The 25922-nt window shown below is 40.6% G+C and overlaps 1 protein-coding gene across 1 annotated transcript; it reads left to right on the top strand.

Moving 5' to 3' along the window:
* The first annotated feature begins 5908 nt into the window (after positions 1 to 5908).
* LOC124798664 (trypsin alpha-3-like) lies at positions 5909 to 9244 on the top strand. Its single transcript, XM_047262164.1, has 2 exons — positions 5909 to 6088; positions 8629 to 9244. Exons 1-2 carry the CDS (start codon positions 5919 to 5921, stop codon positions 9227 to 9229), a joined length of 771 nt encoding a protein of 256 aa, XP_047118120.1. The 5' UTR covers positions 5909 to 5918; the 3' UTR covers positions 9230 to 9244.
* The last annotated feature ends 16678 nt before the right edge of the window (positions 9245 to 25922 follow it).

Below are 25922 nucleotides of genomic sequence, written 5' to 3' on the forward strand. Positions count from 1 at the left end.
TAAACATATTTTGATATCCCGATTCCGAACCCAGTCTGATCCGATAGAAAGAATATTCAAAGAATTTAACAGGTTAATAGGAACGTACATTCCGGATAAGCAGCCTAAGTGGATAGACTTCGTAACATCTTTCGAACAGATCGTAAACCACCTTCCCCATCTATCGGCCGGACAGAGTTATCGATTTCAAAGAAGGAGAAAAGGTATTAGTCATGACTTAAACCATCCCTGTTGTTAAAGAAGAAGGTACTTTTGTGATAATGAGGAAACCCCACATAGGTAGCAATTTGTTATCTGACCCTGCCACGAATAAAATCAAAGGATTGTTCCACCATCATGATTTAAGAAAATTTTATAACGCCAGGAATTAAGTTAATTTAAGCTGTAAGAAAATTCTAAGGTACTGGAGATTAAGATTAACCAATGAGTGTAAAGAACTGAATTGAGCCGACTACGGACGTTAACCGGTGCTAAAAGGAAACCTTATGCATTAAAACATCGTGCCTGGAAAATAAAATACAGAATAGGCTGCAGACAAGTATTTATTTTAATAAACTTTGTGGAAGAAGGAAAACATGTCCGAGAGGCGATTTCCAGTTTTAGTTATAAGTTAGTATGTACGAAGAATGGTGTGCTCGAGAGATATTAGCCCCGAGATACTAAAATGAGGAAAGAGTCAAGAGCGAATAATAAACTTATCTCGCGAAATAGTAAAATGAAAATGATGATTGTATGCTCTTAGTACTAGTAAGTGAAATTTAATCGAGGACAAATCAGTGACTTGTTTTGGAAGAAAATACTTAACGTCCGACACAAAGAAGGAATGTAGTGTGACAAGATTCGATTTCATGAGGTTATTCTCTAATTTAAATCACCAAGTTAATAAGGCACCACCCGTTAGCTCAAAGCCGTCGCTAGATTTGACTTGTAAGTTCCTGCACAGTGCTGTGCCAGCGAGAGATTGATATCTCTTTTGAAGTAAACCGATACCTAAGATTAAGTAACAACAGATAGATAACGCAGCGCAATCATTAAAAATAAACCTGACGCTAACCAAAAGTAAAAGAGTGATGGAGTAAAAAGGAAGCTGATTATATAATACAAAATAAGATGAGGCCAAGCTATGAACAAACTGAGGAAAAGAAGAACTGCGAACTCGCAAGCTAGCAGCAAATAGAATAAGAATCTCGCCCAAGCTTCACAGATCGCCACAGCAGCAAACAATAACGATCTGGTGAGAGGCTTGTATAAATATACAAATGACAATTAATACCCAAATGCGTAATGCATGAACTTGACATAGGCTAAGAAATGAACAAGGAGCAGTAAGCAAATTGCAGTAAGGTGCATATTAGATATACATACTTGAGGTGATAAATTTATTTTAAGTGCACACTGCAATTTTAATTGTTTTCTCTGTGATTATGCGAATAATGAATACCTTTCGTGTGCTTGGCAACTGAGGCACTACTTATAAAAATGAATAGGTTAGAGACGCGTAAATTGCTTTTGCATTAAGTAATGTAAATTAATCTTCGACCCCGATTGAGGAGTCGCCGATCCAGGAGTAGGCCCGCTTTGCCCACTGTTCTTTTTAGACTGTTTGTATTTCTACACGAAAACATGAAGCGGATCTATTCTTTCCAAGTCTGTCCTCGAATTTTTTTTAAAGACAAGCAGACACGAAAGAATCTTTGAAATAAACGAGGCACTTCTCACAAGTCACTAAGTGAGATGAGCATTAAATACGTATTGGACCTTCAAAATGAATAAACAAGCGTGATAAAGATTACTATGAAAGACATTATTTGTAAAGGAGATTGGAATGAATTAAGTCAAAGAAAAAGGACTTTTGAAAGCTTTTACATGTGGCCGTAGGCGCAAATGGTAAAAAGGCAAATTAAGAAACAGTTGTTCTGATTCGAAGAGGCCAATTAAATTAATCCTAAATTTTAAGTGAACTCTTGTAAATATTAGTACGTAGGTCAACTTGTAAACACAGTGTAACGTTATGAAGTGAGAATTTCACCGAATACAACGTTCACGCAGCTGCTCACCACAGTGCAAGTGAAGTTGTAAAGTTCGACGATTTTCAGTGGCAGTATTGTACTGCACAGTACGTGTGAAAAGGTTCATCGATGTGTGCGACGAGTCATAATCCGTGCCTTTTCACACACGCAGTTGCAGCGATAGCTATCACTTACCTGTAAATTCGTAACTGGATAGTGGACAGGAAGTAATGTGATGCAGCTTCAGTGGAAGGAGCTCCCTCCAGCAATTTAAAAATATGAAAGTACAAAGCCACAATCCGACGAACAAAAGCGACCCACGGCACATCAAAAGCGATATGAACGCCCCGCAAGTAAGCTCCGGTAACGTGCGCGCACACTGAATTATAACCGTTCGCAACACTGGAGGCCGAAAGCCACCGTGTAACGAAATAATACGAACATTCCACCGCCAACAGCCGTTGCTGTGCGCTAGACCCTGTAGCAAAAACATTGTCACGCAGTACTGAAAACATTTTTTGTGTATACCATGAACATTCTGAGAGACTCTAAGATAGAGAAATTAGCGTAATTAGTCCAATGACTGATCCTTTGCAGAAATAAGTCACAAAGTCACCACAGAACACTGTTGAAATGTAAACTTTAACGAAAGGTCACTATTCAAATTAAAATAAGCACACGACAAAACGCCAAAGGATCCGATCCTTTCTGTATCTCATCCTACATGTACATAAAATTAGTTTTGTAAGCTTTTTTAATATTAGATATTTATCTGTTTCATATGTGAAATAATTCGGAGAGCCACTCTTGAGCCCTGAAAGTGAAAGATACAGACTTCCTTGTCGAAGCCATCAGCAGTGGCCGCTCTACAATCCAAGTCTATGATAAATAGTGTGTGTGCGACGGAAATAAATGCATCATTAAATGCGACCGAGCTAATGAAGCTCGACAAAACGACAAAGCAATAAACTGAAAAGAGGATGAAAATATAATTAATACGGTTAAAAAAAGTTATGTAGCAGTTGTAATTGTCAAATTGCTTTTGCCGTGACGATAGATGAAGTGTGATTTTTTTTCTTGTAAATTTGTGAATATGTATACTTATAGCTTTAATGTTAAGAATCATCAGGATAGACTGAAACCACGCAAAGACTGAAAGAAATACAAAATAAATTCACACTGATCACCGGTCAGTAACTGCAAATTGTAACGTCACTTCTTATATTATAGAATGAGTATGAAATGAAAATTTTTTTTTAATAACCTGTATGTTACACCCGAAAATTACAAATATTCCAATGGGTATGAGGATGAAAGTAATACCTTGCGTATTCCTTCCCTCCTCATGGGAGGCAGTGTAATATTGGTAATTTTCGCCTCACAAACATCAGTATACGCTCAATAGTAAACTCCTGATGGCCTGAAGTTATCAAACAATTGTAATGTAAAAGAAATGAACCATCGCATAGCAGCATCAGAATCTATTATTCTTTATTTTTGCCTCTGCTGCGCGGCGGCTGTAAATCTCTATGTACACGTATCGTTTAATGAAATAAAAATAATTATGTTGTTTCAAGACAAATGAGGCCTTGAGCACTTTACCTTTTACTCTTTCTGTTCAATGAAAGGCGGATGCGAACTTGCTGCTTTCCGCAATCTGTATTTTATAATTTGTGCAAAATAGTCTGTAAATGCGCTAATTGTCTTCTCAATCAGAAAACATACAGTTTTATGTGATTAATTACGAGCAGGCACCGTCAAGAGGACATTAATCTCAAGTATTGCCTATGATGTGCAAAGTTTTTGTAATTGTAATATAAAAAGGTAAGTAGCAATAAAAAACCTATGTTATATATGAAGTGCGCTGATTTAGACAAATTATCCTTAAGTATCTCCATCTCCTCATTACTTGAATGTTAATCATTTTGTATCAGTTTATCTCCAGAAGTTATGATCAGGCTGATGGACCGAATGCAGCCTTGAGGCAGGAGGAACATTGTCGTTTTCCTATAATTACTGAAACAATCCTTTTCAATTGTGTAGTGTTGATTTCTTTTAAAATCAGTAAAATTTTTGGTCCCTTAGTGTCGATCCGGGTATGACTGCACCGCGGTCATGAAAACGCGCCGAAATGATAATGTTGCTTCCAAGCAAACTTAAGTAAATTAATGTGCTGCTTCATGCCCATAGAATGTCAGGTATTTAGTGACTTGTTACTACAAGATAATTCAATTCGTCTCTGATTCTACCGCCAAGTTACACACAAATCAGCATTATATCTTATGACACTACAAACTTCATAGTTAAGGATTGGACGTCGCAAACTTGTATTACATGCTAGAAAATGTGAGAGTGCTGTTGTTAGTTGGTGTTGGACGTTATTCAGTAGTTCAGGCAGTATGGCTTGGAATGGATGAGCAGTGATGTGTTACGTGGATATTTTTCAGTGATGCTTCGCTGAATCTAAGTATAATGTTTGAAATAATGATTAGATCGCGAGTTATGTTTGATTTGTTCTGTGCAAGTCGATTACTTCCTGACTTTTGGACTTTTCCCACGCATGTGGTGTGAAAGGGCTGGTTTTACACTCGACTTCTTCGGATTAGTCAGATTACACGAGAAGTCAGGGCCTATTATCGATTAGCAAAAATCATTTTTGTAGCTTAGCCCCTGGTTTCTGTGGGCTCCCCATGAGGCGGTAATTACGACCGAAGGTTTCAAGGTGGTTGGACGATCGAGAAAACAACTACTCCTGAGGATAATACCAGGCCGACTGGCACGGAAATCGCCACAACTTTCGTTAATGGACTGATGGAATCACGTAATCGACATAGGTATCGAGCTGAGGAGACCCTTCCTGAGAGAAATTTGGCTAAAAACCATATACCTGTAATGTCAGAATTGTCAAAAAAGAATGCCTAAAGGCTTACACAGGAACGGAGTGACAATTCTAACAGCATGAAAAGAGTGGTTTGGGTTTTAGTGAGTTGCACGTGCATTATACTAAGCTAATGAAACTTAGTAAAGTGTCAATATCAGTAGCACTCACACTAACACACACCATTCCTGTATTATGGCTCAGGTTCTCGTGAATAGCTAACCGAACAGCTATTGGTCATTAGTCTTAGCAACTGAAGTCAATTCAAGCTACAAAAAGAACGGTCCTTGTGTTATTTAATACTTCGATGAGTATAATTATATAACTTTTGCAGTGATACGTCACTGAGGAGACAGAGTTACAGAAATAACTGACTTCGATCGCCGTTGACGCGTCTGCCAAACTCAATAAGCAGAAAACGTAAAATCTACGACATACTTGTTAAGGTTGCATGTCAGTCGTAATAGCGCAGTACTTGCCTGAACGGTCAGAATGATTAACACAGGAACGTGAGTTTCAGCTCGACTTTCAGAAAAAATATTGAGATTGCACACTTTAACTACCTAACGGCGAACAATGTTCACTTCTAGAGGAACTTCGTTCCGATATGATACCGGTTCCCGATTCAAGCCCCAGCGTTTCTCTTACACAAATGGCTTCAGAGTTGCTCTCAAGAGTTTCATTCTAACTGTAGTTGACCTAACAAGTAAGAATACCCTGGTTTGATAATGTTCACTTGAGTCGTGAGACTGAACAGTGGAAAAGGGTTATCGGCAAGTAAATGCACAGATAAATCAATGACCGTAGTTCTCCGATATCAACATTTGGACTCTTATCGAGATGTCTCACTTCTGTTCGATGGCCTCCAGTTCATGTGACCAACCAGAGGCAGTAAAAGACAATAACATACTTCACTGGAATCATAGTGGTATTTCCTGATGACACCGTGATGTATCAATCAAAGCCGTATATAAGGGAGCACACTGCGAGGCGAAATCACTCCCGGAGAGGGCGTGATCATTCCCGGAGAGATGTTTCGCACAGCTCTTTTTGTGCTCCTGGTGGTGGCCCTCAGTGGCGCCAGTCCCCTGGTGAAACCCATCCCGGGAAGCAAGCCCTGGAGGTCACGTCTGGACGGCAGGATTGTCGGGGGTTCCGCTGTCAGCATCTCCCAGTACCCATGGCAGCTCTACTTCACCATGTGAGTTCTAGTCCATTATGTTTTGAATGTTACCATGCGAACCATACGAATATGTGCCAATGATCAGTACTTCAAAAAGTAGTTTTTATCTGTATCTAAAGCCATAACGAACTGATGAGTTGATTAGAAAGACTACCCACCCAAAAATAACAGTTCGTCAAAAGGTAAAAAATCTTCGTATCTATTTTATATTGTCTTTTTCAGAAACTGTCTCTTGTGTCTTACAAGTACTTGAAACGTTCCTCAGACATGCTATTACATTGCAGCCTAACAACAAGAAATATCTTCGCGCACTGACGTTTTTGTCATAAATTAGCCCTGGCAGCATGAAAGAACTAAAGGATAATTTTTTCCGCTACACTTTACATGACTCAAAACCCGCTAACATTTACCTGAAAGAGGATAAACTATGTTTTCATTTCCTCCACTACCATTGTCTAAATGAATAAAGTCTAAGCTCGGTCCTGTTTATTTCTCACTCGACGCAATCAGTGTATTCATGTTTCTCCTGAGAAAGAAAGAAAGATTTGAGGTCCTGCGCTTTCGATCATTTAATCTACATTGCATCTTGGCAAAATTTGTCGAAAGTCAACTGTTGCTTCATATTCACATTGCTTTGGAGTGTAACTAATGACTGCAAGTATGAGCGAATGTTTCTCAGAAAAATGTACTTACTGGGTGCATTCTTTGTCTTTTGAATGTGATGGTTTTCATAGCTATGGTGTGAAGTACTGGTCAAAAACTTCCTTCACACTTAATATCAATAATTAATCTGCTTTTCCACATCTAAGAGGTACGTGTAATTGTGGAGAATAAGTAATAACTCTATCATAGTCATACCGTAACTCAATTACGTCATTTTTTCGTAATTTAACCTAAGTACGAGTTGTTATTGTTACACAAAAACGAACGGCCCATTACCGGAACGAGATAAGACAATCGGTAGAATATTTTCTGACTGGAACCAGTATTTATGCAAAGAAAATCATTACAATCAGTTTCTTCTGATCAGTGTCTTTATGTGGAATTAAAATTTTTCAAATATTGCTTGTTTTCCTAGCACTGATACAATTGAGGTTTCACTTAGTCCTGTGCTTTTAATTGAGTATTTCACGATACGTACACACAGCGTCTTCCTCAATTGTCGGGTCACTAACATTCTTACTAAAATAGCCACTGTCAAATGTCAGACGCTCTTGTAAGTAACTTTTGGACTTTCATTGTTTTCGTAGAACGGCACTATCTTTGTGCCGCAATAATACAGGACAGTAAGTGTTACGGTAATAGTGGAATTTGGCCAGGTCAGTCACAATGAGAAACTGACAAGATTTGTTTTTGATATACATTTTACAACTGGATAGTACGTGCCTTCCGTAGTAACATCAGTGAAATATCTACACCCTCATTCACGTCGCCACATGAGATTCCTTACATTAATAAAAAAATATTGCGATGGTCATACGCAATATATGATACTCTCACGAAACATTAGGTGAAATATTAATGGTTCCTTGGAATGCTGCTTTCGGGATGGCATCTAACATGGCACTGAGTTTGATGTACCCATTTCCAACCATCGTGGTAACCTGATTATCAAATCTTTCAAGATATTTTTGTTTGCACGATACTCCACAGACTAGATTATTTTTGAAATAAAATCATTGTCCATTGCTGGCTGACAGTTTTCAAATTGGTTTGATACTGTGAGGGTTCGACTATTAAACATTATCAAGTAACACTCAGATTTTAAGAAACTTCTGGAGTACAATTATTTCTACCTCCACAGTGTGAGCACTGAAAATGACGAGTTGCATAAATTAGTCATGTTAAAGACCGATTTCACCTTTTCTGATTACTTTTAAAGATAAAATGTTAATTATACATGTCCTTTAGCAAATTTTTAACTTTTCCAGTCTGTATCAGCAAAGATCTCTTTTTCCTATCAATGTCAAAGAATAGAATTGCGATATTTTCTGGTGATGTTAGTTTCCTGATTTGGTACGACATCCAGCTGACTAGTGACAAAACTAGGCTCACAACAATAATTTATATAACGTGATTTCTGTGTTTTCGATTATTATTGCATGGTACTGTTGCGTGACCTTAGTCTCCAAACTAGGTCACTTCATAAGCTAATGGTACCGATGTCGCTAAACTTTCTTCTTGGATGTAATTTGAGTTTACGTTATTCCAAAAGAAAAGAAATAAATTTGAAACACATTTATATACACACCCTTGCAATTTTATTCGATGATGTAAGACAATTGAATGTTCAGATGATGGTTGCTGGAACATTAACATTTATAATTATTGCGAAATTGAAGGAGATCTACAAAACTGTGCTGTTCTCTGGGTGACACTGACGACCAAGCTTGTACACCTTTATGAATGTATTTTACATTCTGTTCCTGCTTTCAACACATTACTTAATTTCCTTGCAACAGATGAACTCAGTTTCTTTGAGTTATTGACATGGTGCAGATTCATAAGGTGAACCTCTTAAAGTCCTTTGTTAATACTGCTTGTTCTCTTCCCCTCAGTGGCAACTACATGTGCGGCGCCTCCATCATTAGCAACAGCTGGGCTCTCTCTGCAGCCCACTGTGTGGATGGATTCGCCATCAGCCAAATGCTGTTGCGGGCTGGCACCTCCACCAGGGGTAGTGGAGGTACCACGCACAGCATCGCTACTGGCTACATTCACGGAAGCTACAGTGGCAACGACTACGACATCTGCGTCGTCCAAGTTTCTAACGCCTTCAGCTTCGGCACCAACGTTCAGGCCGTGGGTCTCGCATCGTCAGAGCCCTCTGCTGGAACCTCAGTAACAGTCACTGGCTGGGGAACCACCTCGTCTGGCGGCAGTGCCTCCAACACGCTACTAGGTGTCACCGTCCAGATCATAGACCGCAACACGTGCAACCGCTCGTACGGCAGCATCACCAGCCGCATGATCTGCGCTGGAGTGAGCGCAGGCGGCAAGGACGCCTGCCAGGGAGACAGCGGCGGTCCTCTGGTGTCCGGCTCCACCCAGGTGGGCATCGTCTCCTGGGGCAACGGGTGCGCCTTAGCCAACTACCCGGGAGTCTACGCCAACGTAGCCAACCTGAGGTCCTGGATCCAACAAGCTTCTGGCGTCTAAACCATGAATCAGCTACACTGCACAAATAATTTTCATTTACTTGAACTTCTGATTTGATCCATTATAAATGGTTTTTGAAAGCCTGCGACTGTAGATACAATAGGTTTGTTTATAAATAAATAAATCTTCTGCTACCAGTCACGATTTATAAACAAACCTATTACTTGAACTTGGCGTTAATTTTTTGCAGGTTCGTTGTTGTCAACATAAATAATGTCTGCATGTAATAAATTTCACATTCAGTATGCTTAAACTTTGTCTTAATTTTGTTATAATGCTCCACTGGCTATTAATAAGTTTAACAGTCTAACGGTGATACACATTCGTGAACTCTGGTACATTGTATGCAGATGGAGGCACAATGATGTTTTACAATTTTACTGCAAGTAAGTTACAAATTTCTGTAAAGCAAAACTTGATGGAATAGTAGATTTTAAGATTTATAGATTCTGGAGTAAGTCTTCAAACCTGAAAAATTTATACAATGTTGTGTGTCCGACTCTACCCCAAACGGCGTCTACTTTAACCAAAAGTGCTAACATCCGTTAAATACGGCGAAACAGACTAGAGGTTGATAACAATGTAAGCAATCTATTGAAAACATGGTGACAGTATTAAATAACACAGTGAAGATCGCAGTTAATCCTCAGAAGTTAAAAGAAAAATGGGTACGTGCGTCGTTAACAATATTTGGTTTTCAAAAACTCTATAGTAACATAATGAAATTTCAGGACCACTACAGTAAGTCCTAGAAGTTTGTAATGGGAATTTCACACCCTGTATGTAACAATATTTCTGCAATGGTAAAAAGTCACTTGTTAGAACCACACTTTATTAATTCTTGAGACATGTAAGTGGTCTCCGTCGGTCTCACATAGTCTGACAGCACTGATTTGGTCTAACCACAACGAAAATCTTAGCCTGAACATTACGTTCAGGAGGATTAAACTGACTCATTAGCTCAAACGAGAACTTTTTCCAGCATCCGATATATTGACGGTCACTTTAATAAGTTTCAGACTTCCACGTCGAATTAATGGCGATCACACTGGTAACAATCCGCAACCTCTCTTCCACTTGGCCGGCCGGAGTGGCCGAGCGGTTCTTGGCGCTACAGTCTGGAACCGCGCGACCGCCACTGTCGCAGGTTCGAATCCTGCCTCAGGCATGGATGTGTATGATGTCCTTAGGTTAGGTTAGGTGTAAGTAGTTCTAAGTTCTAGGGGACTGATGACCTCAGAAGCTAAGTCCCATAGTGCTCAGAGCCATTTGAACCATTTTTTTTCTTCCAATTTTAACTCTTGCTACTTTGGAAATACGTTAACAGAACTTCCTCCACGTTTATAAAACACTTCGTCCATTCAGTGTACTTCTCAATATATCAATAACGCAAATAATTATTAGCCATGTTAAACATTCTCCAACACTGGGCCCATAGTCCGTCCGTCACCACCGCCCATCCGTCCAACTGTGAACTGCGTCTGGCGCGTCTGCCCAAGCGCACGCGATCTAATTGGAGAGTTCTTGTCTTTTGGATTCATCTGTTCCTCCTGGAACCTTCTAGAATGCTAACGATAGGGTATACACCTGAACTGAGTGGTCTTACTCGATTATTTCAACAAATTTATCTACAGCGGTGTCCTTACACCGCCATCCTTTTTTGTGCAAAACTGTAAAATTTTTGGCAAAAAACAGAACTCGTATCTCCAAAAATCTGCGCCCTTGACTGTTAATGTGTCGTCAAACTCTCAATTGTGGCTTTACACTTCCATACTCCTTCGAGCAACGGAATCGCGCTAACTTGTTTACACTCCTGTGTTTACACACAACTGGATTATTAGCATAGAATCAATTCTCAGTTCACTCAAATTAATGAAATGTAAGGAACGTTAAGCACAATACTGATACGAGTAGTCAAGCAAAACAAAGTTCACCTGAAAATCATGAATAATACAAAAAAGAAAATATCGATACTAAATACGACAATAATTGCAGAACTTAAACTAGCCCTCACCTAAGAGAAATCCTTCCCTAGAAAATCTTACTTGACCTTTAAAAGTTTATTCCTTAAAAAATCCTGGGTAGTGAGGCTTGTTGGTTTCTGGGAAAACTTGCATTGTTACCAAATTTATCTTAGATGACGGATCAGAGATAGCTGACATAGATGTGGCAACATCACAATGATGTCATGGATGGAAACTCAAATTTTTGTGGTATATCGGGCAGTTGGAGTGCCTCCACTAACTTACCTCCCCCACCACTCCCCCATTTTTATGATGTCATCCCTCCACCACCCCATCCTTGGAAATGGCCGCCATCAGTCAGCTGTTGGATGGGAAGGTAAGGTTAGTGTACTTTTTTCGGCGAGAAATGTTTTTTGTGGCGGTATTATCTTGCTTCGCGTGTGTCTTGAGTGTGTTTTGTTCATTGTTTGATGTTTATGCATGTCTGTGATTCGTCACGTCTACTTGTTCTCCTCTAAAGCGTCGAGCAGCCGTCAACTACCTGGTAGAAGGAGAATTCCAAGTGACATACACATTCAGTCGTGTGTAGTGCTTTAGCATCTGTGTACATGGAAAATTCCTCAAGTTCATCTTTATCAGGGCTGTGAAGCTATGTCTTTTACATGGGGGTTACAATGTGATACCAGTTTTAACAGTAGGTAACAACAGCAAAAAACATCTAAAGATCCGTGATAAAATAAGTCGGATATACCTGATGTGTTAAAAATTGCTCTTCTGATGAGGCAGCTGTCTTGAATATCTCAGTAGCTGCAAGTTCATACAATTTTTTTCCAATATTATGCTTATTTTCTAAGAAGTTCAAATGTATTCACCACCTTGATGGAAATCCTCCTTCCTTGCAGCGACTGTGTTACAGACTCTTCCCAGTTCTCCTCTGCAACAAGTGGACAGAGACTGACAGTTTCCCACCATTTCCAGGGTGGTGGTGGTGGGTGGCTGACGTCAAAGGAATGGTGGGAGGGGTATGGTGATTTAGGTTAGTGGGGGTACCCCAATTGCCCTATTTCAAGCCAAAGTTTGAATTTCCCGCCATGACATCAGTGCGATGGTGCCACATCTAGGGCCGCCATATTGGATTTCTTGGATGAATATGGCAACAATGCAAGCTGCCCCGAAACTGCCTAACCTCACCACTCCCCTTACTTCAGTCAAATATCAAATTTATCACGCTAATTAGGCAGAGAGCTCAATAGTTTATATACCTAAAGAAATGCATAAAATTTGTTCTTTACTTCTAATCAGTTCTTTCGTTAGCTATTCACTAAATCACACTGTGACATTGTACTAATTCTAAGTACGACATCAGAAAATTGAGAAAATGTTTCGTCAAGATGGTAAAATTCATACTTTTTTGTTTTAATGTTAGCTGCAGCAAGAAATCTTGCAGTCCCAGAGACAACGACAGTGTAAATATTGTTTGAAAAGCAGAGTGAGACAATCTTGCAGATCGACTAGCACTGTCATCAGAAGTACTAGGTAGAAACGAGCAGTGCGGAACAATCTCGCAGCCCCACTGGCACCGTCAGGAGTGTTTGGTATTATTGGCCAGTGAAGGACAATCGCGTAGTCCTACTGGCACCAACATGAGATGTGTTTGACATCACTGACCAGTGCAGGACAATCTTGCAGTTCCACTGGCACCAGCACCAGTAGTATTTTATTTTGGCAGTAGTGAGAAGGTAGCAAGTTAAGAATGTGCTAAAAATAGTCCATCCACACTGTAGCAAGAACCTAACCACTCATTACAAACATGTCTTTGCGAGACCTCATAGTACGTATAATATTAAGTGCAGTAGAGGCTAATCACAAGCCAGGGAATAATCAAATAAAATGTAAGAGCTAACAGTGGCTCTAATGAAAATATTTCAATATCCGTGCAGAACGTAAAAAAGTACAAATGCTTCATAGAAAAGAAGAGGGTATGCTTCAAATGGCTCTGAGCACTATGGGACTCAACATCTGAGATCATCAGTCCCCTAGAACTTAGAACTACTTAAACCTAACTAACCTAAGGACATCACACACATCCATGCCTGAGGCAGGATTCGAACCTGTCACGCAGTTCCAGACTGTAGCGCCTAGACCCGCTCGGCCACTTCGGCCGGCCAAGGGGTATGTCCAGGCAATGTACTTCAATGGTGAACTAGTATACATATTACATCGAGAAACAAAATGAGAAAGATATTACCTCAAAGAGTAGAAAAAGAAAAAAATCAAAATACAGTACATCTTAACACTGACGAAATGTCTTAAAACTAAGCAAATAATCAGTTTTTCAAAGTTATTTAAAAGTCCACATGTCAGAGTAATGTACAAACCTAGTTGCTGTGTGACAAGAATTTTTTACCTTAAAGAGCAAAAATATCAAAACGCAGCACATATTATCATTAAAGAAGTGGCTTACATCAAGCAAATAATCAAAGTAGCAATACCAGCAAGAAAAGAGTATATATAAAATCCCATATACCATGGTAGAGACAAATGGCATGGCAACACTCCTTTATATTCACTGTAATGCGCAAACGTAGTTGCAGTATGACCAAAAATCATTGGATAAAAAGTTATAGTAGTGGCATGTGAAAAATAGTTATCAAGAGGAAAGAACATCACATTCAGTAAAATGAGTAACATAGTACTATGAAATAGTTGTTGTATACACTCAGAGAAGTGTGCAAACATAGTTGCCTTATGACAAAACACTATCCATATAATTGCAAGAAATTAGTATAAATAATATTTACACTAATATCTAGGCTAACTATCTCTGCCTAGTAAACACACACAGGAGAAAAATAGGAGCTCCACTAAGATTTACAAGCACAAGGTGGGTCTGTAACAGTTAAGTGCATAGGATTAAAATTTGCTACTGGTAAAATAATGGCATGAATAAGGTTCATCACAAATGGAAAAGAAAATATATACCACAGTCTATAATGCAAAATGCCTGTAGGTAATAAAACAATTGCAAATCACTCAACAATCTATCCAAAATATAAGATAAATAAAGCATAATATGACTTGCATACAACATTCTTGAAAAGAGAGAGCATGGGTATGGAAAACGATAAGACACAAACCCGGCCGGCTGGGGTGGCCGAGCGGTTTTAGGCGCTACAGTCTGGAACCACGCGAGCGCTACGGTCGCAGGTTCGAATCCTGCCTCGGGCATGGATGTGTGTGATGTCCTTAGGTTAGTCAGGTTTAAGTAGTTCTAAGTTCTAGGGGACTGATGACCTTAGAAGTTAAGTCCCATAGTGCTCAGAGCCATCTGAACCATTTTGAACACAAACCAGGTGTAATAGTGTGTGTTGTTTGTCAAGCTATGTACTCGTATGTGTTTCCTAATTCATCCACTACATATGAGAAAATCATGGTTTCCACAAGAACAAATAGTCAAGGTAATGCAGTAGGTTATTATTAGGCAAGAAAAAATGTCATAGTATATAGTAGTAATTAGACCAGAAATGTACACTGCTGTAAGATGTAGCCTGTTGTGTTGCTGTCACAGAGAAAAGAAAAAAAAATTACCAAGTATATCCAGGGTTGCATAAAAAGCTCAAGAAAGTGACAACTGGATATCATACAAAAGAAACTTTAGTATAGTAGCAGACAGCTGCAGAACAGTTACTATTGTCAACCTGCCATGACTGATCCAAACTCATCGTTTATACTTATAAACCAGAAATGTCATCACGTGAAACAAAATCGACTTCAAAGAAAACAGGGTTCTTAAGCCCAGACCAATAACCCAATATTATTCATCATCATCAGTATCATCTCATGAGTAACTCCACATAATACATCATATACGTAAGCCACATAAATCATAATCATGTGCCTCATTAAATATCATCAGTAATCATCATCATCAACTACACAAATATGCAGTAAACTTCATAATACATCTCAGCTGAAATATACCAAAATAAAATTCCCTGTTCTGTCTACATCAATATTGTCTCCCACATGAAAAACACCTCATAGTCGTCCAATACTGTACACAAAACACTTGCAATGACAATAGATACATGAAATCCCTGGGCTAGTAGGACAGGTCTTTATTTGTTAAAACACACAATCACACAAGCAAGAATCAAAAATTCTCAAGGTTTTAACGAAAGACCGCCTTTGATTTAATTTAAATCGGCTGAAGGCCACATCGAAAATCCAAGGCACAAGGCCTAAGCAAAGAAATGAGGTACAAGAGTTCTTCTGGAGGTTTCACTTCTTTAGAAAAAAAAATATCTTCATTATAAATAGGCTGAAAGCCTTAGCTTAAATTTTTCTCATAGAACTCGGTTGGAAACCACACCACAGGGTCTATACAAGGGCGATGTACTTGAGGACAATATTGTAGAAATGGAAGAGGATGCAGATGAAGATGAAATAGGAGATATGATACTGTGTGAAGAGTCTGACAGAGCACTGAAAGATCGAAGTCGAAACAAGGCCCCGGGAGTAGACAACATTCCATTAGAACTACTGATGGCCTTGGGAGGGCCAGTCCTGACAAAACTCTACCATATGGTGAGCAAGATGTATGAGACAGGCGAAATACCCTCAGACTTCAAGAAGAATATACTAATTCCAATCCCAAAGAAAGCAGGTGCTGACAGATGTGAAAATTACCGAACAATCAGTTTAATAAATCACGGATGCAAAATACTAACGCGAATTCTTCACAGACGAATGGAAAAACTCGGGGACGATCAGTTTGGATTTCGTAGAAATATTGAAACAAGTGAGGCGATACTGACCTTACGACTTATCTTAGAAGAAAGATTAAGGAAAGGCAAACCTATGTTTCTAGCATTTGTAGACTTAAAGAAAGCTTTTGACAATGTTGACTTTCAAATTCTAAAGGTGGCAGGGGTAAAATACAGGCAGCGAAAGGCTATTTACAATTTGTACAGAAAGTAGATGGCAGTTATAAGAGTCGAGGGTCACGAAAGGGAAGCAGTGGTTGGGAAGGGAGTGAGACAGGGTTGTAGCCTTTCCCCGATGTTATTCAGTCTGTATAATGAACAAGCAGTAAAGGAAACAAAAGAAAAATTCGGAGTAGGTATTAAAATCCATGGAGAAGAAATAAAAACTTCGAGGTTCGCCGATGACATTGTAATTCTGTCAGCGACAGCAAAGGACTTGGAAGAGCAGTTGAATGGAATGGACAGTGTCTTGAAGGAGGATATAAGATGAACATCAACAAAAGCAAAACGAGGATAATGGAATGTAGTCGAATTAAGTCGGGTGATGTTGAGGGAATTAGATTAGGAAATGAGACACTTAAAGTAGTAAAGGAGTTTTGCTATTTGGGGAGCAAAATAACTGATGATGGTCGATGTAGAGAGGATATAAAATGTAGACTGGCAATGGCAAGGAAAGCGTTCCTGAAGAAGAGAAATTTGTTAACATCGAGTATAGATTGAAGTGTCAGGAAGTCGTTTCTGAAAGTATTTGTATGGACGATAAATAGTTTGGACAAGAAGAGAATAGAAGCTTTCGAAATGTGGTGCTACAGAAGAATGCTGAAGATTAGGTGGGTAGATCACATAACTAATGAGGAGGTATTGAATAGAATTGGGGAGAAGAGGAGTTTGCGGCACAACTTGACAAGAAGAAGGCACCGGTTGTTAGGACATGTTCTGAGGCATCAAGGGATCACAAATTTAGCATTGGAGGGCAGCGTGGAGGGTAAAAATCGTAGAGGGAGACCAAGAGATGAATACACTAAGCAGATTCAGAAGGATGTAGGTTGCAATAAGTACTGGGAGATGAAGAAGCTTGCACAGGATAGGGTAGCATGGAGAGCTGCATCAAACCAGTCTCAGGACTGAAGACCACAACAACAACAACAATCAAGAACAGTGTTACGGCTTAAGGCCAAGCAAAGATTTTCAATGTTTAATCTGAACAGGCTGAAAACTCGGCTGAAGGCCACATATCAGCATAACAATTTAACAGCTTAAGGCCTAGGAAGAAGAGCTTTCAATCTGAAAAGGCTGAAGGCTTTATCGTAAAATATTTCGTGTAAAACTAGGCTGAAGGTCTTATACTAAAGAATAACAATCTTATGACTTAGGGCAAGACAAGGATTTTTAATTTTTAATTTAAGAGAGATTAAAACTCGGCTGAAGGCCACACACCATGCAGAAAACAATTTTACAGCTTAAGGCCTAGACAAAAATTTTCAACTTTTGATTTGAAAAAGCTGAAAACTCGGCTAAAGGCCACATACGAACTTCAAACAAATTTACGGCTGAAGGTGTAGACACAAGGAATTTTAAATTTTAATGTTGAAAGGCTGCAACTCGGCTGAAGGCTACATACCAAACAAGAAACAATTTTTTCCTTTTTTACGGCTTAAGGCCTAAGAAGAAAAGCCTTGCAATTTTAATAAGCTAAAACTCGCCTGAAGGCCCACAGAGTACTTAAGGCTAACAAGGAAACCACTATATAAAACACAAGGAGCGGCGCTCAGAAGGTTCCAAGGGTCGGTCTGGCAAGTAACACTAACGCACGTTTAGGTGAGACAGGCAGCCAAACCGACAACCTCTTAATCAGAAGACAACCCAAGCGAAAGCCAGCCGATGAACCAACCAACAAGATCAGTTCTGCTCCACTCGACCAGTAAAACGACCACAAGATGTCAATAGCACAACGTTCTGGATACTGGTGCCCAACCCAGCCAAGTCAGAATAAACGCCCAAAACTACCAACAACACCCCAGCTGTCGAACTACACGCCGTGCTGGACAGCATCAACACGGCGAGGAAAATACACTGCCGAAAACTACGTCAACGCCCAGGGCAGGTAACTGGAACGTCAACGGCCACAAGGCGGAAGATACCGCTGGTACACTTCATTAATAAAGGAATAGATTAAATTAAGTCAAACACCACAGAGAGAGACGGCTGCAATTCTAGCCGACTTCAATGAACACACGTTGTTGCTCGCGGATAAGTCCCAGAAAGCGACAACCGGGATCAAACGAAGGGATGTGACAGCAGTTGAGGCTTGATAGTAGGTTAAGTGAGCGCTCAAGTTTAGTGCCCAGTATCGGTGGGTGACGAACTTCGTAACCCTCGAAAGAAGCGCCTCACAACTCCAACCGCGCTTTCACGCCGCCAGCAGCTCTGGCCTGACTACTCCCCACGGGGACTTTCTCGCTGCTCTGCCCCAACCGACCGACAGCTAGGCCCAGAAACGGTCAAAGGACCAAATACATGTCAGCCGATGAGAAGACCAACTGAGCGACCAACCAACGGCCGTTCCCGCTCCAGTCGTCTTCCGTCGGACAGCTCAAGTTTGCGCCTGCGGTCGGTGAGCACTGGCTGTCCGCGCCCCACTTGCCGTCCATCCCCTACTTCATTGCTGCTGCGTCCCGACTGAACTCCAGACACACGACGACCCGAAAATACTATCTGTTGCTCCAGAGATGGTACGACAGTGCACTTCTCGATAAGCGCTGCTGCTGCCACTCACGGCAGGTAAAGCAGGAAGTTAGTGACGCCAGTAAATGTAAGAAGAAAACGAGGTGGAAGTACCGTAAGAGAAGATGACAAACTATCAACGGTACAAACACGAGCCGCGCACGGCTCAACACTGAGAAAAAGAAATTGTGGCCCTCAGTAAATATTCCCTCTGACAGTAGTCAAAAATGTATGAAAGCAACAGGCTGTAGACAGAATCAAATAAATGGTAGAAAATTCTCCTGAGTAACAGCAGAGTAATTCCAAATATAAGTGCAAGTCCGAAGTTATGAGATAAGAAAAGACAAATAGGCTGTAGTGATATCAGTCCGGTAGTAATCCAGATCACAGTGTGTGTTGTCTGTAAAGCTGTGTATGTGTGTCCTATTTATAGAATTCTTTGACAAGTCACAGAATCAGGGAAAATCGAACATTGTAAAACAATAAATAACAAAGTAGACTGCGGTCATACCAATTCAATAGTAAACAGCTTCTCAGTGTAGGTACGTTGTAAAGATGTATCGCCACGGTCGCAGGTTCGAATCCTGCCTCGGGCATGGATGTGTGTGATGTCCTTAAGTTAGTTAGGTTTAATTAGTTCTAAGTTCTAGGCAACTGATAACCTCAGAAGTTAAGTCGCGTAGTGCTCAGAGCCATTTTGTAAACATGTATGAGTGTGTCCTATTCGTGAAATTCTATGACATTCGTAATTTGGTTTACACCCATACAACGTTTGGTTCTCAAGATATCCACTTCCAAAGCATTCAGATGACAAATACGACAAATTCTGTATGGTCCGTTATAGCAAAGAAAGAATTTGCTGAACAAGCGTTTCCTTTATGAGACAATCAATGTGATCTGACGAGTACTTTCTGACCTACCTGGAATGTTCGTTGGATTCCGGAAGGCTGCTGGTGTTGAATCCTCTTTCCCGTAGCTCGTTTGAAATTTCGTAAAGCAATTTCCACAATTTGATGGTGTCGTAAGCAACGTGACTTAGGTATCGGTGCAAGTTCTCTGATTCTGTCAGGTGGAAGTTTGTTTTTCAGTACATGGTACGGAGAAAGTAAGGTAGAAGCGTTGGGAATAGAGTTGATAACATCCTGAAATGTGTAAATGTATTTGTCCCAATCTCTGTGTTTCTTGTGGCAGTACGACCTGCACAGTTCATCTATCTCTTTCGTAATGTGTTCAGCTGGATTCGAAGAAGCATAATAGCGGGAAACGTAAATGGGTTTGCTTTTGCTGCTCGAGAGAGGCGAGTCCAGTAACTTGACCTAAATTGCGGACCGTTGTCTGAAATGACTTTGTCAACGTGACCAACTTCTGTTAAAAAATTCTTAACAAAGGCGGCGGACACAGTTTTGCCAGTAGCTTTAGGCAAAGGTGCGAATGAAACAAATTTCGGCGTGAGCTCTACAGCTACGAAAATATAAGAGAAGCCTTGTCTTCTGGTAACAATAGGACCGTAAAATTCAATGTCTGCTAGATGACGTAATTTTACAGGAATGACCTGACACAACTGAGCATAAAAGGAAGACGTTGTCTTGGCTTTCTGGTATAATTTTCACGTCATAAAGACACGACGAAAGCGTTTCTCCAGATTGAAGAAATAACGTTTTTGACGAAAAATGAAAAAGCATTTGCCGGCTCCATAACACGATGGAATTGGCGTGATAAAATCCTGTTGAAGAACCAGACAACCGGCCGATGTAGCCGAGCGGCTCTAGGCTCTTCAGTCCGGAACCGCGCTGCTGGTACTGTCGGAAGTTCGAATCCTGCCTCGGGCATGGATGTGTGTGGTGTCCTTAGGATAGTTAGGTTTACGTAGTTCTAAGTCTAGGGGACTGATGACCTCAGATGTTAAGTCCCATAGTGCTTAGAGTCCTTTTTTTTGAAGAACCAGACAGACTACTACCAAGTGAGCGAGATAATGCACGAGCGATAATATTTTCATCACCGGGAATATAGATGACGGTAAACCGAAATTCTTCTAAATACATAAATCAAAAAAAGTTTTGCATCACCCCGATTCCCAGAATTCCTGAAGACAGACGTTGACTGTGGATATTATATCACATACGCAGTCCCTCTGACTGTTCAGTCATGTCACTAAACCCACCCAAAGATGTAAACAGCCATGCATGAAGAGCGCCTGTTAGACAGAGGGGATCCGACAGTCGATCAGTTCCAGTCATTCTATCAGGGAGGAGGTACACGGCTCATGTTGTCTGTAGTTCAACCATACCTCGACGGTCAATACCGCGGTTCGATCGCATCAGCATTGTTACTTTGTGCCAGGAAGGGCTCACAACAAGGGAAGTGTCAGGCGTCTCAGAGGGAACCAATGCGATATTGTTCGGATATGGAGGAGATACGGCGAGACAGGAACTGTCAGTGACATGGCTCGCTCAGTCCGCCCAAGGGCTAATACTTCAGTGGATAATCGGTAACTACTGATTATGGCTCGGAGGAACCCTGACAGCAACGCCACCATGTTGAATAACAGATGGGCACAGCAACGTGCCGAATGGACTGCTTAGGATTAGCATCACATTATTTTCACAGAAGAGTGCTGCATATGCCTTCAACCAGGCAACCCGGTCAGGCTGAATGCCTTAGACACACTGTCCAGCTAGCGCAGCAAGGCGGAGGTTCCCTGCTGTTTTGGGGCAGCATTATGTGGGGCCGATGAATGCCGCGGGTGGTCATGGAAGGCCCCGTAACGGCTGTACGATTCGTGAATGCCATCCTCCGACCGATTGTGCAATCATATCAGCAGCATATTGGCGAGGCATTCGTTTTCATGAAGACAATTTGCGCCCCCATCGTGCACATCTTGTGAATGACTTCCTTCAGGATAACAACATTTCTCGACCAGAGTGGCTAGCATGTTCTCCAGACGTGAACCCTATCGAACATGCCTGGGATAGATTGAAAAGGGCTGTTCAAGGACGACGTGACACACCAACCACTCTGAGGGATCTACGCCGAATCGCCGTTGAGGAGTGGAACAATCTGGACCAATAGTGCCTTGATGAACTTGTGGATAGTATGCCACGTCGAACTCAGGCATGCATCAATGCAAGAGGACGTGGTACTGGGTGCCGGTGTGTACAGCAATCTGGAACACTACCTCTGAAGGTATCGCTGTATGGTGGTACAACATGCAATGTGGCACAACAATATAAGGGGCGGAAATGATGTTTATGTTGATCTCTATTCCAGTTTTCTGTACAGGTTCCGGAACCCTTGGAACCGAGGTGATGCAAAACTTTCGTGATGTGTGTACATAGCCCAACGAAGTAAATGCTCGTGATAAAGTTTTTCTGACGTAAGAAATTGCAACGCTCTGTGATAAGTATAAATGTTGGTATGTCTGGCAAATGAGAAATGACGGCATTTGGAAAAGGCCCACACCACTGCTACACATTCATGTTCTGTTATGGAATAGTTACGTTCAGCTGCTGACAAAACGCGGCTAGCGAAAGCGATGCTTTTTCTTAACAACAATGCCATCTTCTTCGGTCTCTTGAAACAAAGAGACACGAATAGCCGTTTTAGAACTGTCAGTAGCCAAACAGAAGTCATGTGAAAGATCAGGATGAGAAAGCAGAGGAGCGTTCAATAAAGCTTGTGTTAAATAGACAAATCCTTGTTGAGCTTGGTCGTCCCAGAACCAGTTGGAGTTTTAGCCGTTAAGTAGGCACAAAAGGGGGGGTATCGAGAGGCTTATAGTGCACAAAACGACGGAAAAAAACTTACCAAACCGAGAAAACATCTGACTTGACGTTTGGAAGTGGGTGTGGTTATGTCACGGATAGCTTGCAACTAATCCGGTTCAGGTTCAATGTTAGAAAGAGATATGACGTGACCTAAAAATTTGATATTAGATTTGAAGAATTCATATTTGCTCATGTTGACTGTGACTCGATGGTCAGAAAGGATTTATAACAAAGAATTCAAGGTATCTTTGTGCTCATCCTAGGTCTTTTCAGATATGAGAATATCATCGACATAAGTGGTAATTTTTTTTTAAATGATCCGGTAAAATAGAATTTAAACCTCTGATGAATGCTGCGAGACGAAATGTTTAATCCAAAAGGAAGTTTACGGAACTGATAGCTTATGCCAAAACAGAAGGGAGCCGTATATTTGTTGGCAATTGGGTGCAATTCAATCTGCCAGAAACTAGATTTTAAATCAAGGGAGGAGAAAACTGTGACGCCATGAAATTTCTGAAGAATCTCTTCCAAGGTTTGCGATCTATCGATTTCCCGTATAATAATGTTGTTAATTTGTCTCGAATCGAGAATAAGCCTCAGTGAACCATCTTTCTTTCGCACAATATGAAGCGGACCCTTGTAAGAGCTGGCTGCCGGCTCAATAATACCTTGTTGAAGCATGGAATTAATTCCTTCTTTACCTTTCTGACGATAGACAAGAAGAACGTTGTAGTGCCATCCAACAAAAGTATTGTGTGGCTTAACTTGAAATTCATAAAGAAAACTACAAATAGTGCCAGGTACATTACCAAAAACGTGAGTATGAGTTCGTAAGGTTTCCCATAATTGTTGTTTATGAAAATCAGAGGTGGCTCTACAGTTGTTAACTTCGTTCTGAGTCGTGTCGAAAATGTCAATCACATTGAAGTCAACGTTGTGCTCACAGAACGGGTAAGCAGAACTAAATTGTAGGGTGTACCTGTCGATCTTCTATTTGAAGAAAGAAAATGCAGGCGATTGATACCTTGTTCCTCGCTAGAGAGGCTCCGATCAAAATTTAAATATATCATATTGTCGTCGCTTTGTAATGTAATACAAGAGTTGTTAAAATCAAGCACTGCCTTATGTCTGCTTAAGAAATCGATGCACAGAATGACTTCAGTTGTTAATAATGGAACGATAAGAAAGTTGTTGAAAAATGTGTGACCTTGAGTAGAAAACTGTAAATGAGTTTGAGAATTAACTTCAACGCTTTTACCAGGTACAGCAGCACTTATTTTGATTTTATTAAGAGGTGGCATCGGAAAAGAATAATTAAAATTGCAGCGGTTGAATACTGTGTCACTAATGACAGTAACAGGAGAACCAGAAACCAGAACTGCTTTTAATACGCGTTTGCAAACTTAAATGGTAATAACAGGATGATAAAAATGTTTCAGAGGTTGTTCAGTTTCACGTAACAGTAAATCCTTGATGTCTGCTAAGCGGACCATGTTGTTGTTGTTGTTGTTGTTGTTGTTGTGGTCTTCAGTCCTGAGACTGGTTTGATGCAGCTCTCCATGCTACTGTATCCTGTGCAAGCTTCTTCATCTCCCAGTACTTACTGCAACGTACATCCTTCTGAATCTGCTTAGTGTATTCATCTCTTGGTCTCCCTCTACGATTTTTACCCTCCACGCTGCCCTCCAATGCTAAATTTGTGATCCCTTGATGCCTCAGAACATGTCCTACCAACCGGTCCCTTCTTCTTGTCAAGTTGTGCCACAAACTCCTCTTCTCCCCAATTCTATTCTATACCTCCTGATTAGTTGGTGATCTACCCATCTAATATTCAGCATTCTTCTGTAGGACCACATTTCGAAAGCTTCTATTCTCTTTTTGTCCAAACTATTTATCGTCCATGTTTCACTTCCATACATGGCTACACTCCATACAAATACTTTCAGAAACGACTTCCTGACACTCAAATCTATACTCGATGTTAACAAATTTCTCTTCTTCAGAAACGCTTTCTTTCCCATTGCCAGTCTACATTTTATATCCTCTCTACTTCGACCATCATCAGTTATTTTGCTCCCCAAATAGCAAAACTCCTTTACTACTTTAAGTGTCTCATTTCCTAATCTAATATCCTCAGCATAACCCGACTTAATTCGACTACATTCCATTATCCTCGTTTTGCTTTTGTTGATGTTCATCTTATATCCTCCTTCAAGACACTGTCCATTCCATTCAACTGCTCTTCCAAGTCCTTTGCTGTCGCTGACAGAATTACAATGTCATCGGCGAACCTCGAAGTTTTTATTTCTTCTCCATGGACTTTAATACCTACTCCGAATTTTTCTTTTGTTTCCTTTACTGCTTGCTTAATATACAGATTGAATAACATCAGGCACAGGCTACAACCCTGTCTCACTCCCTTCCCAACCACTGCTTCCCTTTCATGCCCTTCGACTCTTATAACTGCCATCTGATTTCTGTACAAATTGTAAATAGCCGTGCGCTCCCTGTGTTTTACCCTGCCACCTTTAGAATTTGAAAGAGAGTATTCCAGTCAACATTGTCATAAGCTTTCTCTAAGTCCACAAATGCTAGAAATGTAGGTTTGCGTTTCCTTAATCTATTTTCTACGATAAGTCGTAAGGTCAGTATTGCCTCACGTGTTCCAACATTTCTGCGGAATCCAAACTGATCTACGCCGAGGTCGGCTTCTACCAGTTTTTCCATTCGTCTGTAAAGAATTCGCGTTAGTATTTTGCAGCTCTGACTTATTAAACTGATAGTTCGGTAATTTTCACATCTGTCAACACCTGCTTTCTTTGGAATTATTATATTCTTCTTGAAGTCTGAGGGAATTTCGCCTGTCTCATACATCTTGCTCACCAGATGGTAGAGTTTTGTCAGGACTGGCTCTCCCCAGGCCGTCAAGGTTCCAATGGAATGTTGTCTATTCCCGGGGCCTTGATTCGAGTCAGGTCTTTCAGTGCTCTGTCAAAATCTTTACGCAGCATCGGATCTCCCATTTCATCTTCATCTACATCCTCTTCCATTTTCATAATATTGTCCTCAAGTACATCGCCCTTGTATAGACCCTCTACATACTCCTTCACCTTTCCGCCTTCCCTTCTTTGCTTAGAACTTGGTTTCCATCTGAGCTCTTGATATTCATACAAGTGGCTCTCTTTTCTCCAAAGGTCTCTTTAATTTTCCTGTAGGCAGTATCTATTTTACCCCTAGTGAGATAAGCCTCTACATTCTTAGATTTGTCCTCTAGCCATCCCTGCTTAGCCATTTTGCACTTCCTGTCGATCTCATTTTTGAGACGTTTGTATTCCCTTTTGCCTGCTTCATTTACTGCGTTTTTATATTTTCTCCTTTCATCAATTAAATTCAATATTTCTTCTGTTACCCAGGGATTTCTACTAGCCCTCGTCTATTTACCTACATGATCCTCTGCTGCCTTCACTACTTCATC

Source organism: Schistocerca piceifrons, chromosome 5 (genome assembly GCF_021461385.2).
Source record: "Schistocerca piceifrons isolate TAMUIC-IGC-003096 chromosome 5, iqSchPice1.1, whole genome shotgun sequence".
In the NCBI taxonomy this organism is placed as follows: Eukaryota; Metazoa; Arthropoda; class Insecta; order Orthoptera; family Acrididae; genus Schistocerca; species Schistocerca piceifrons.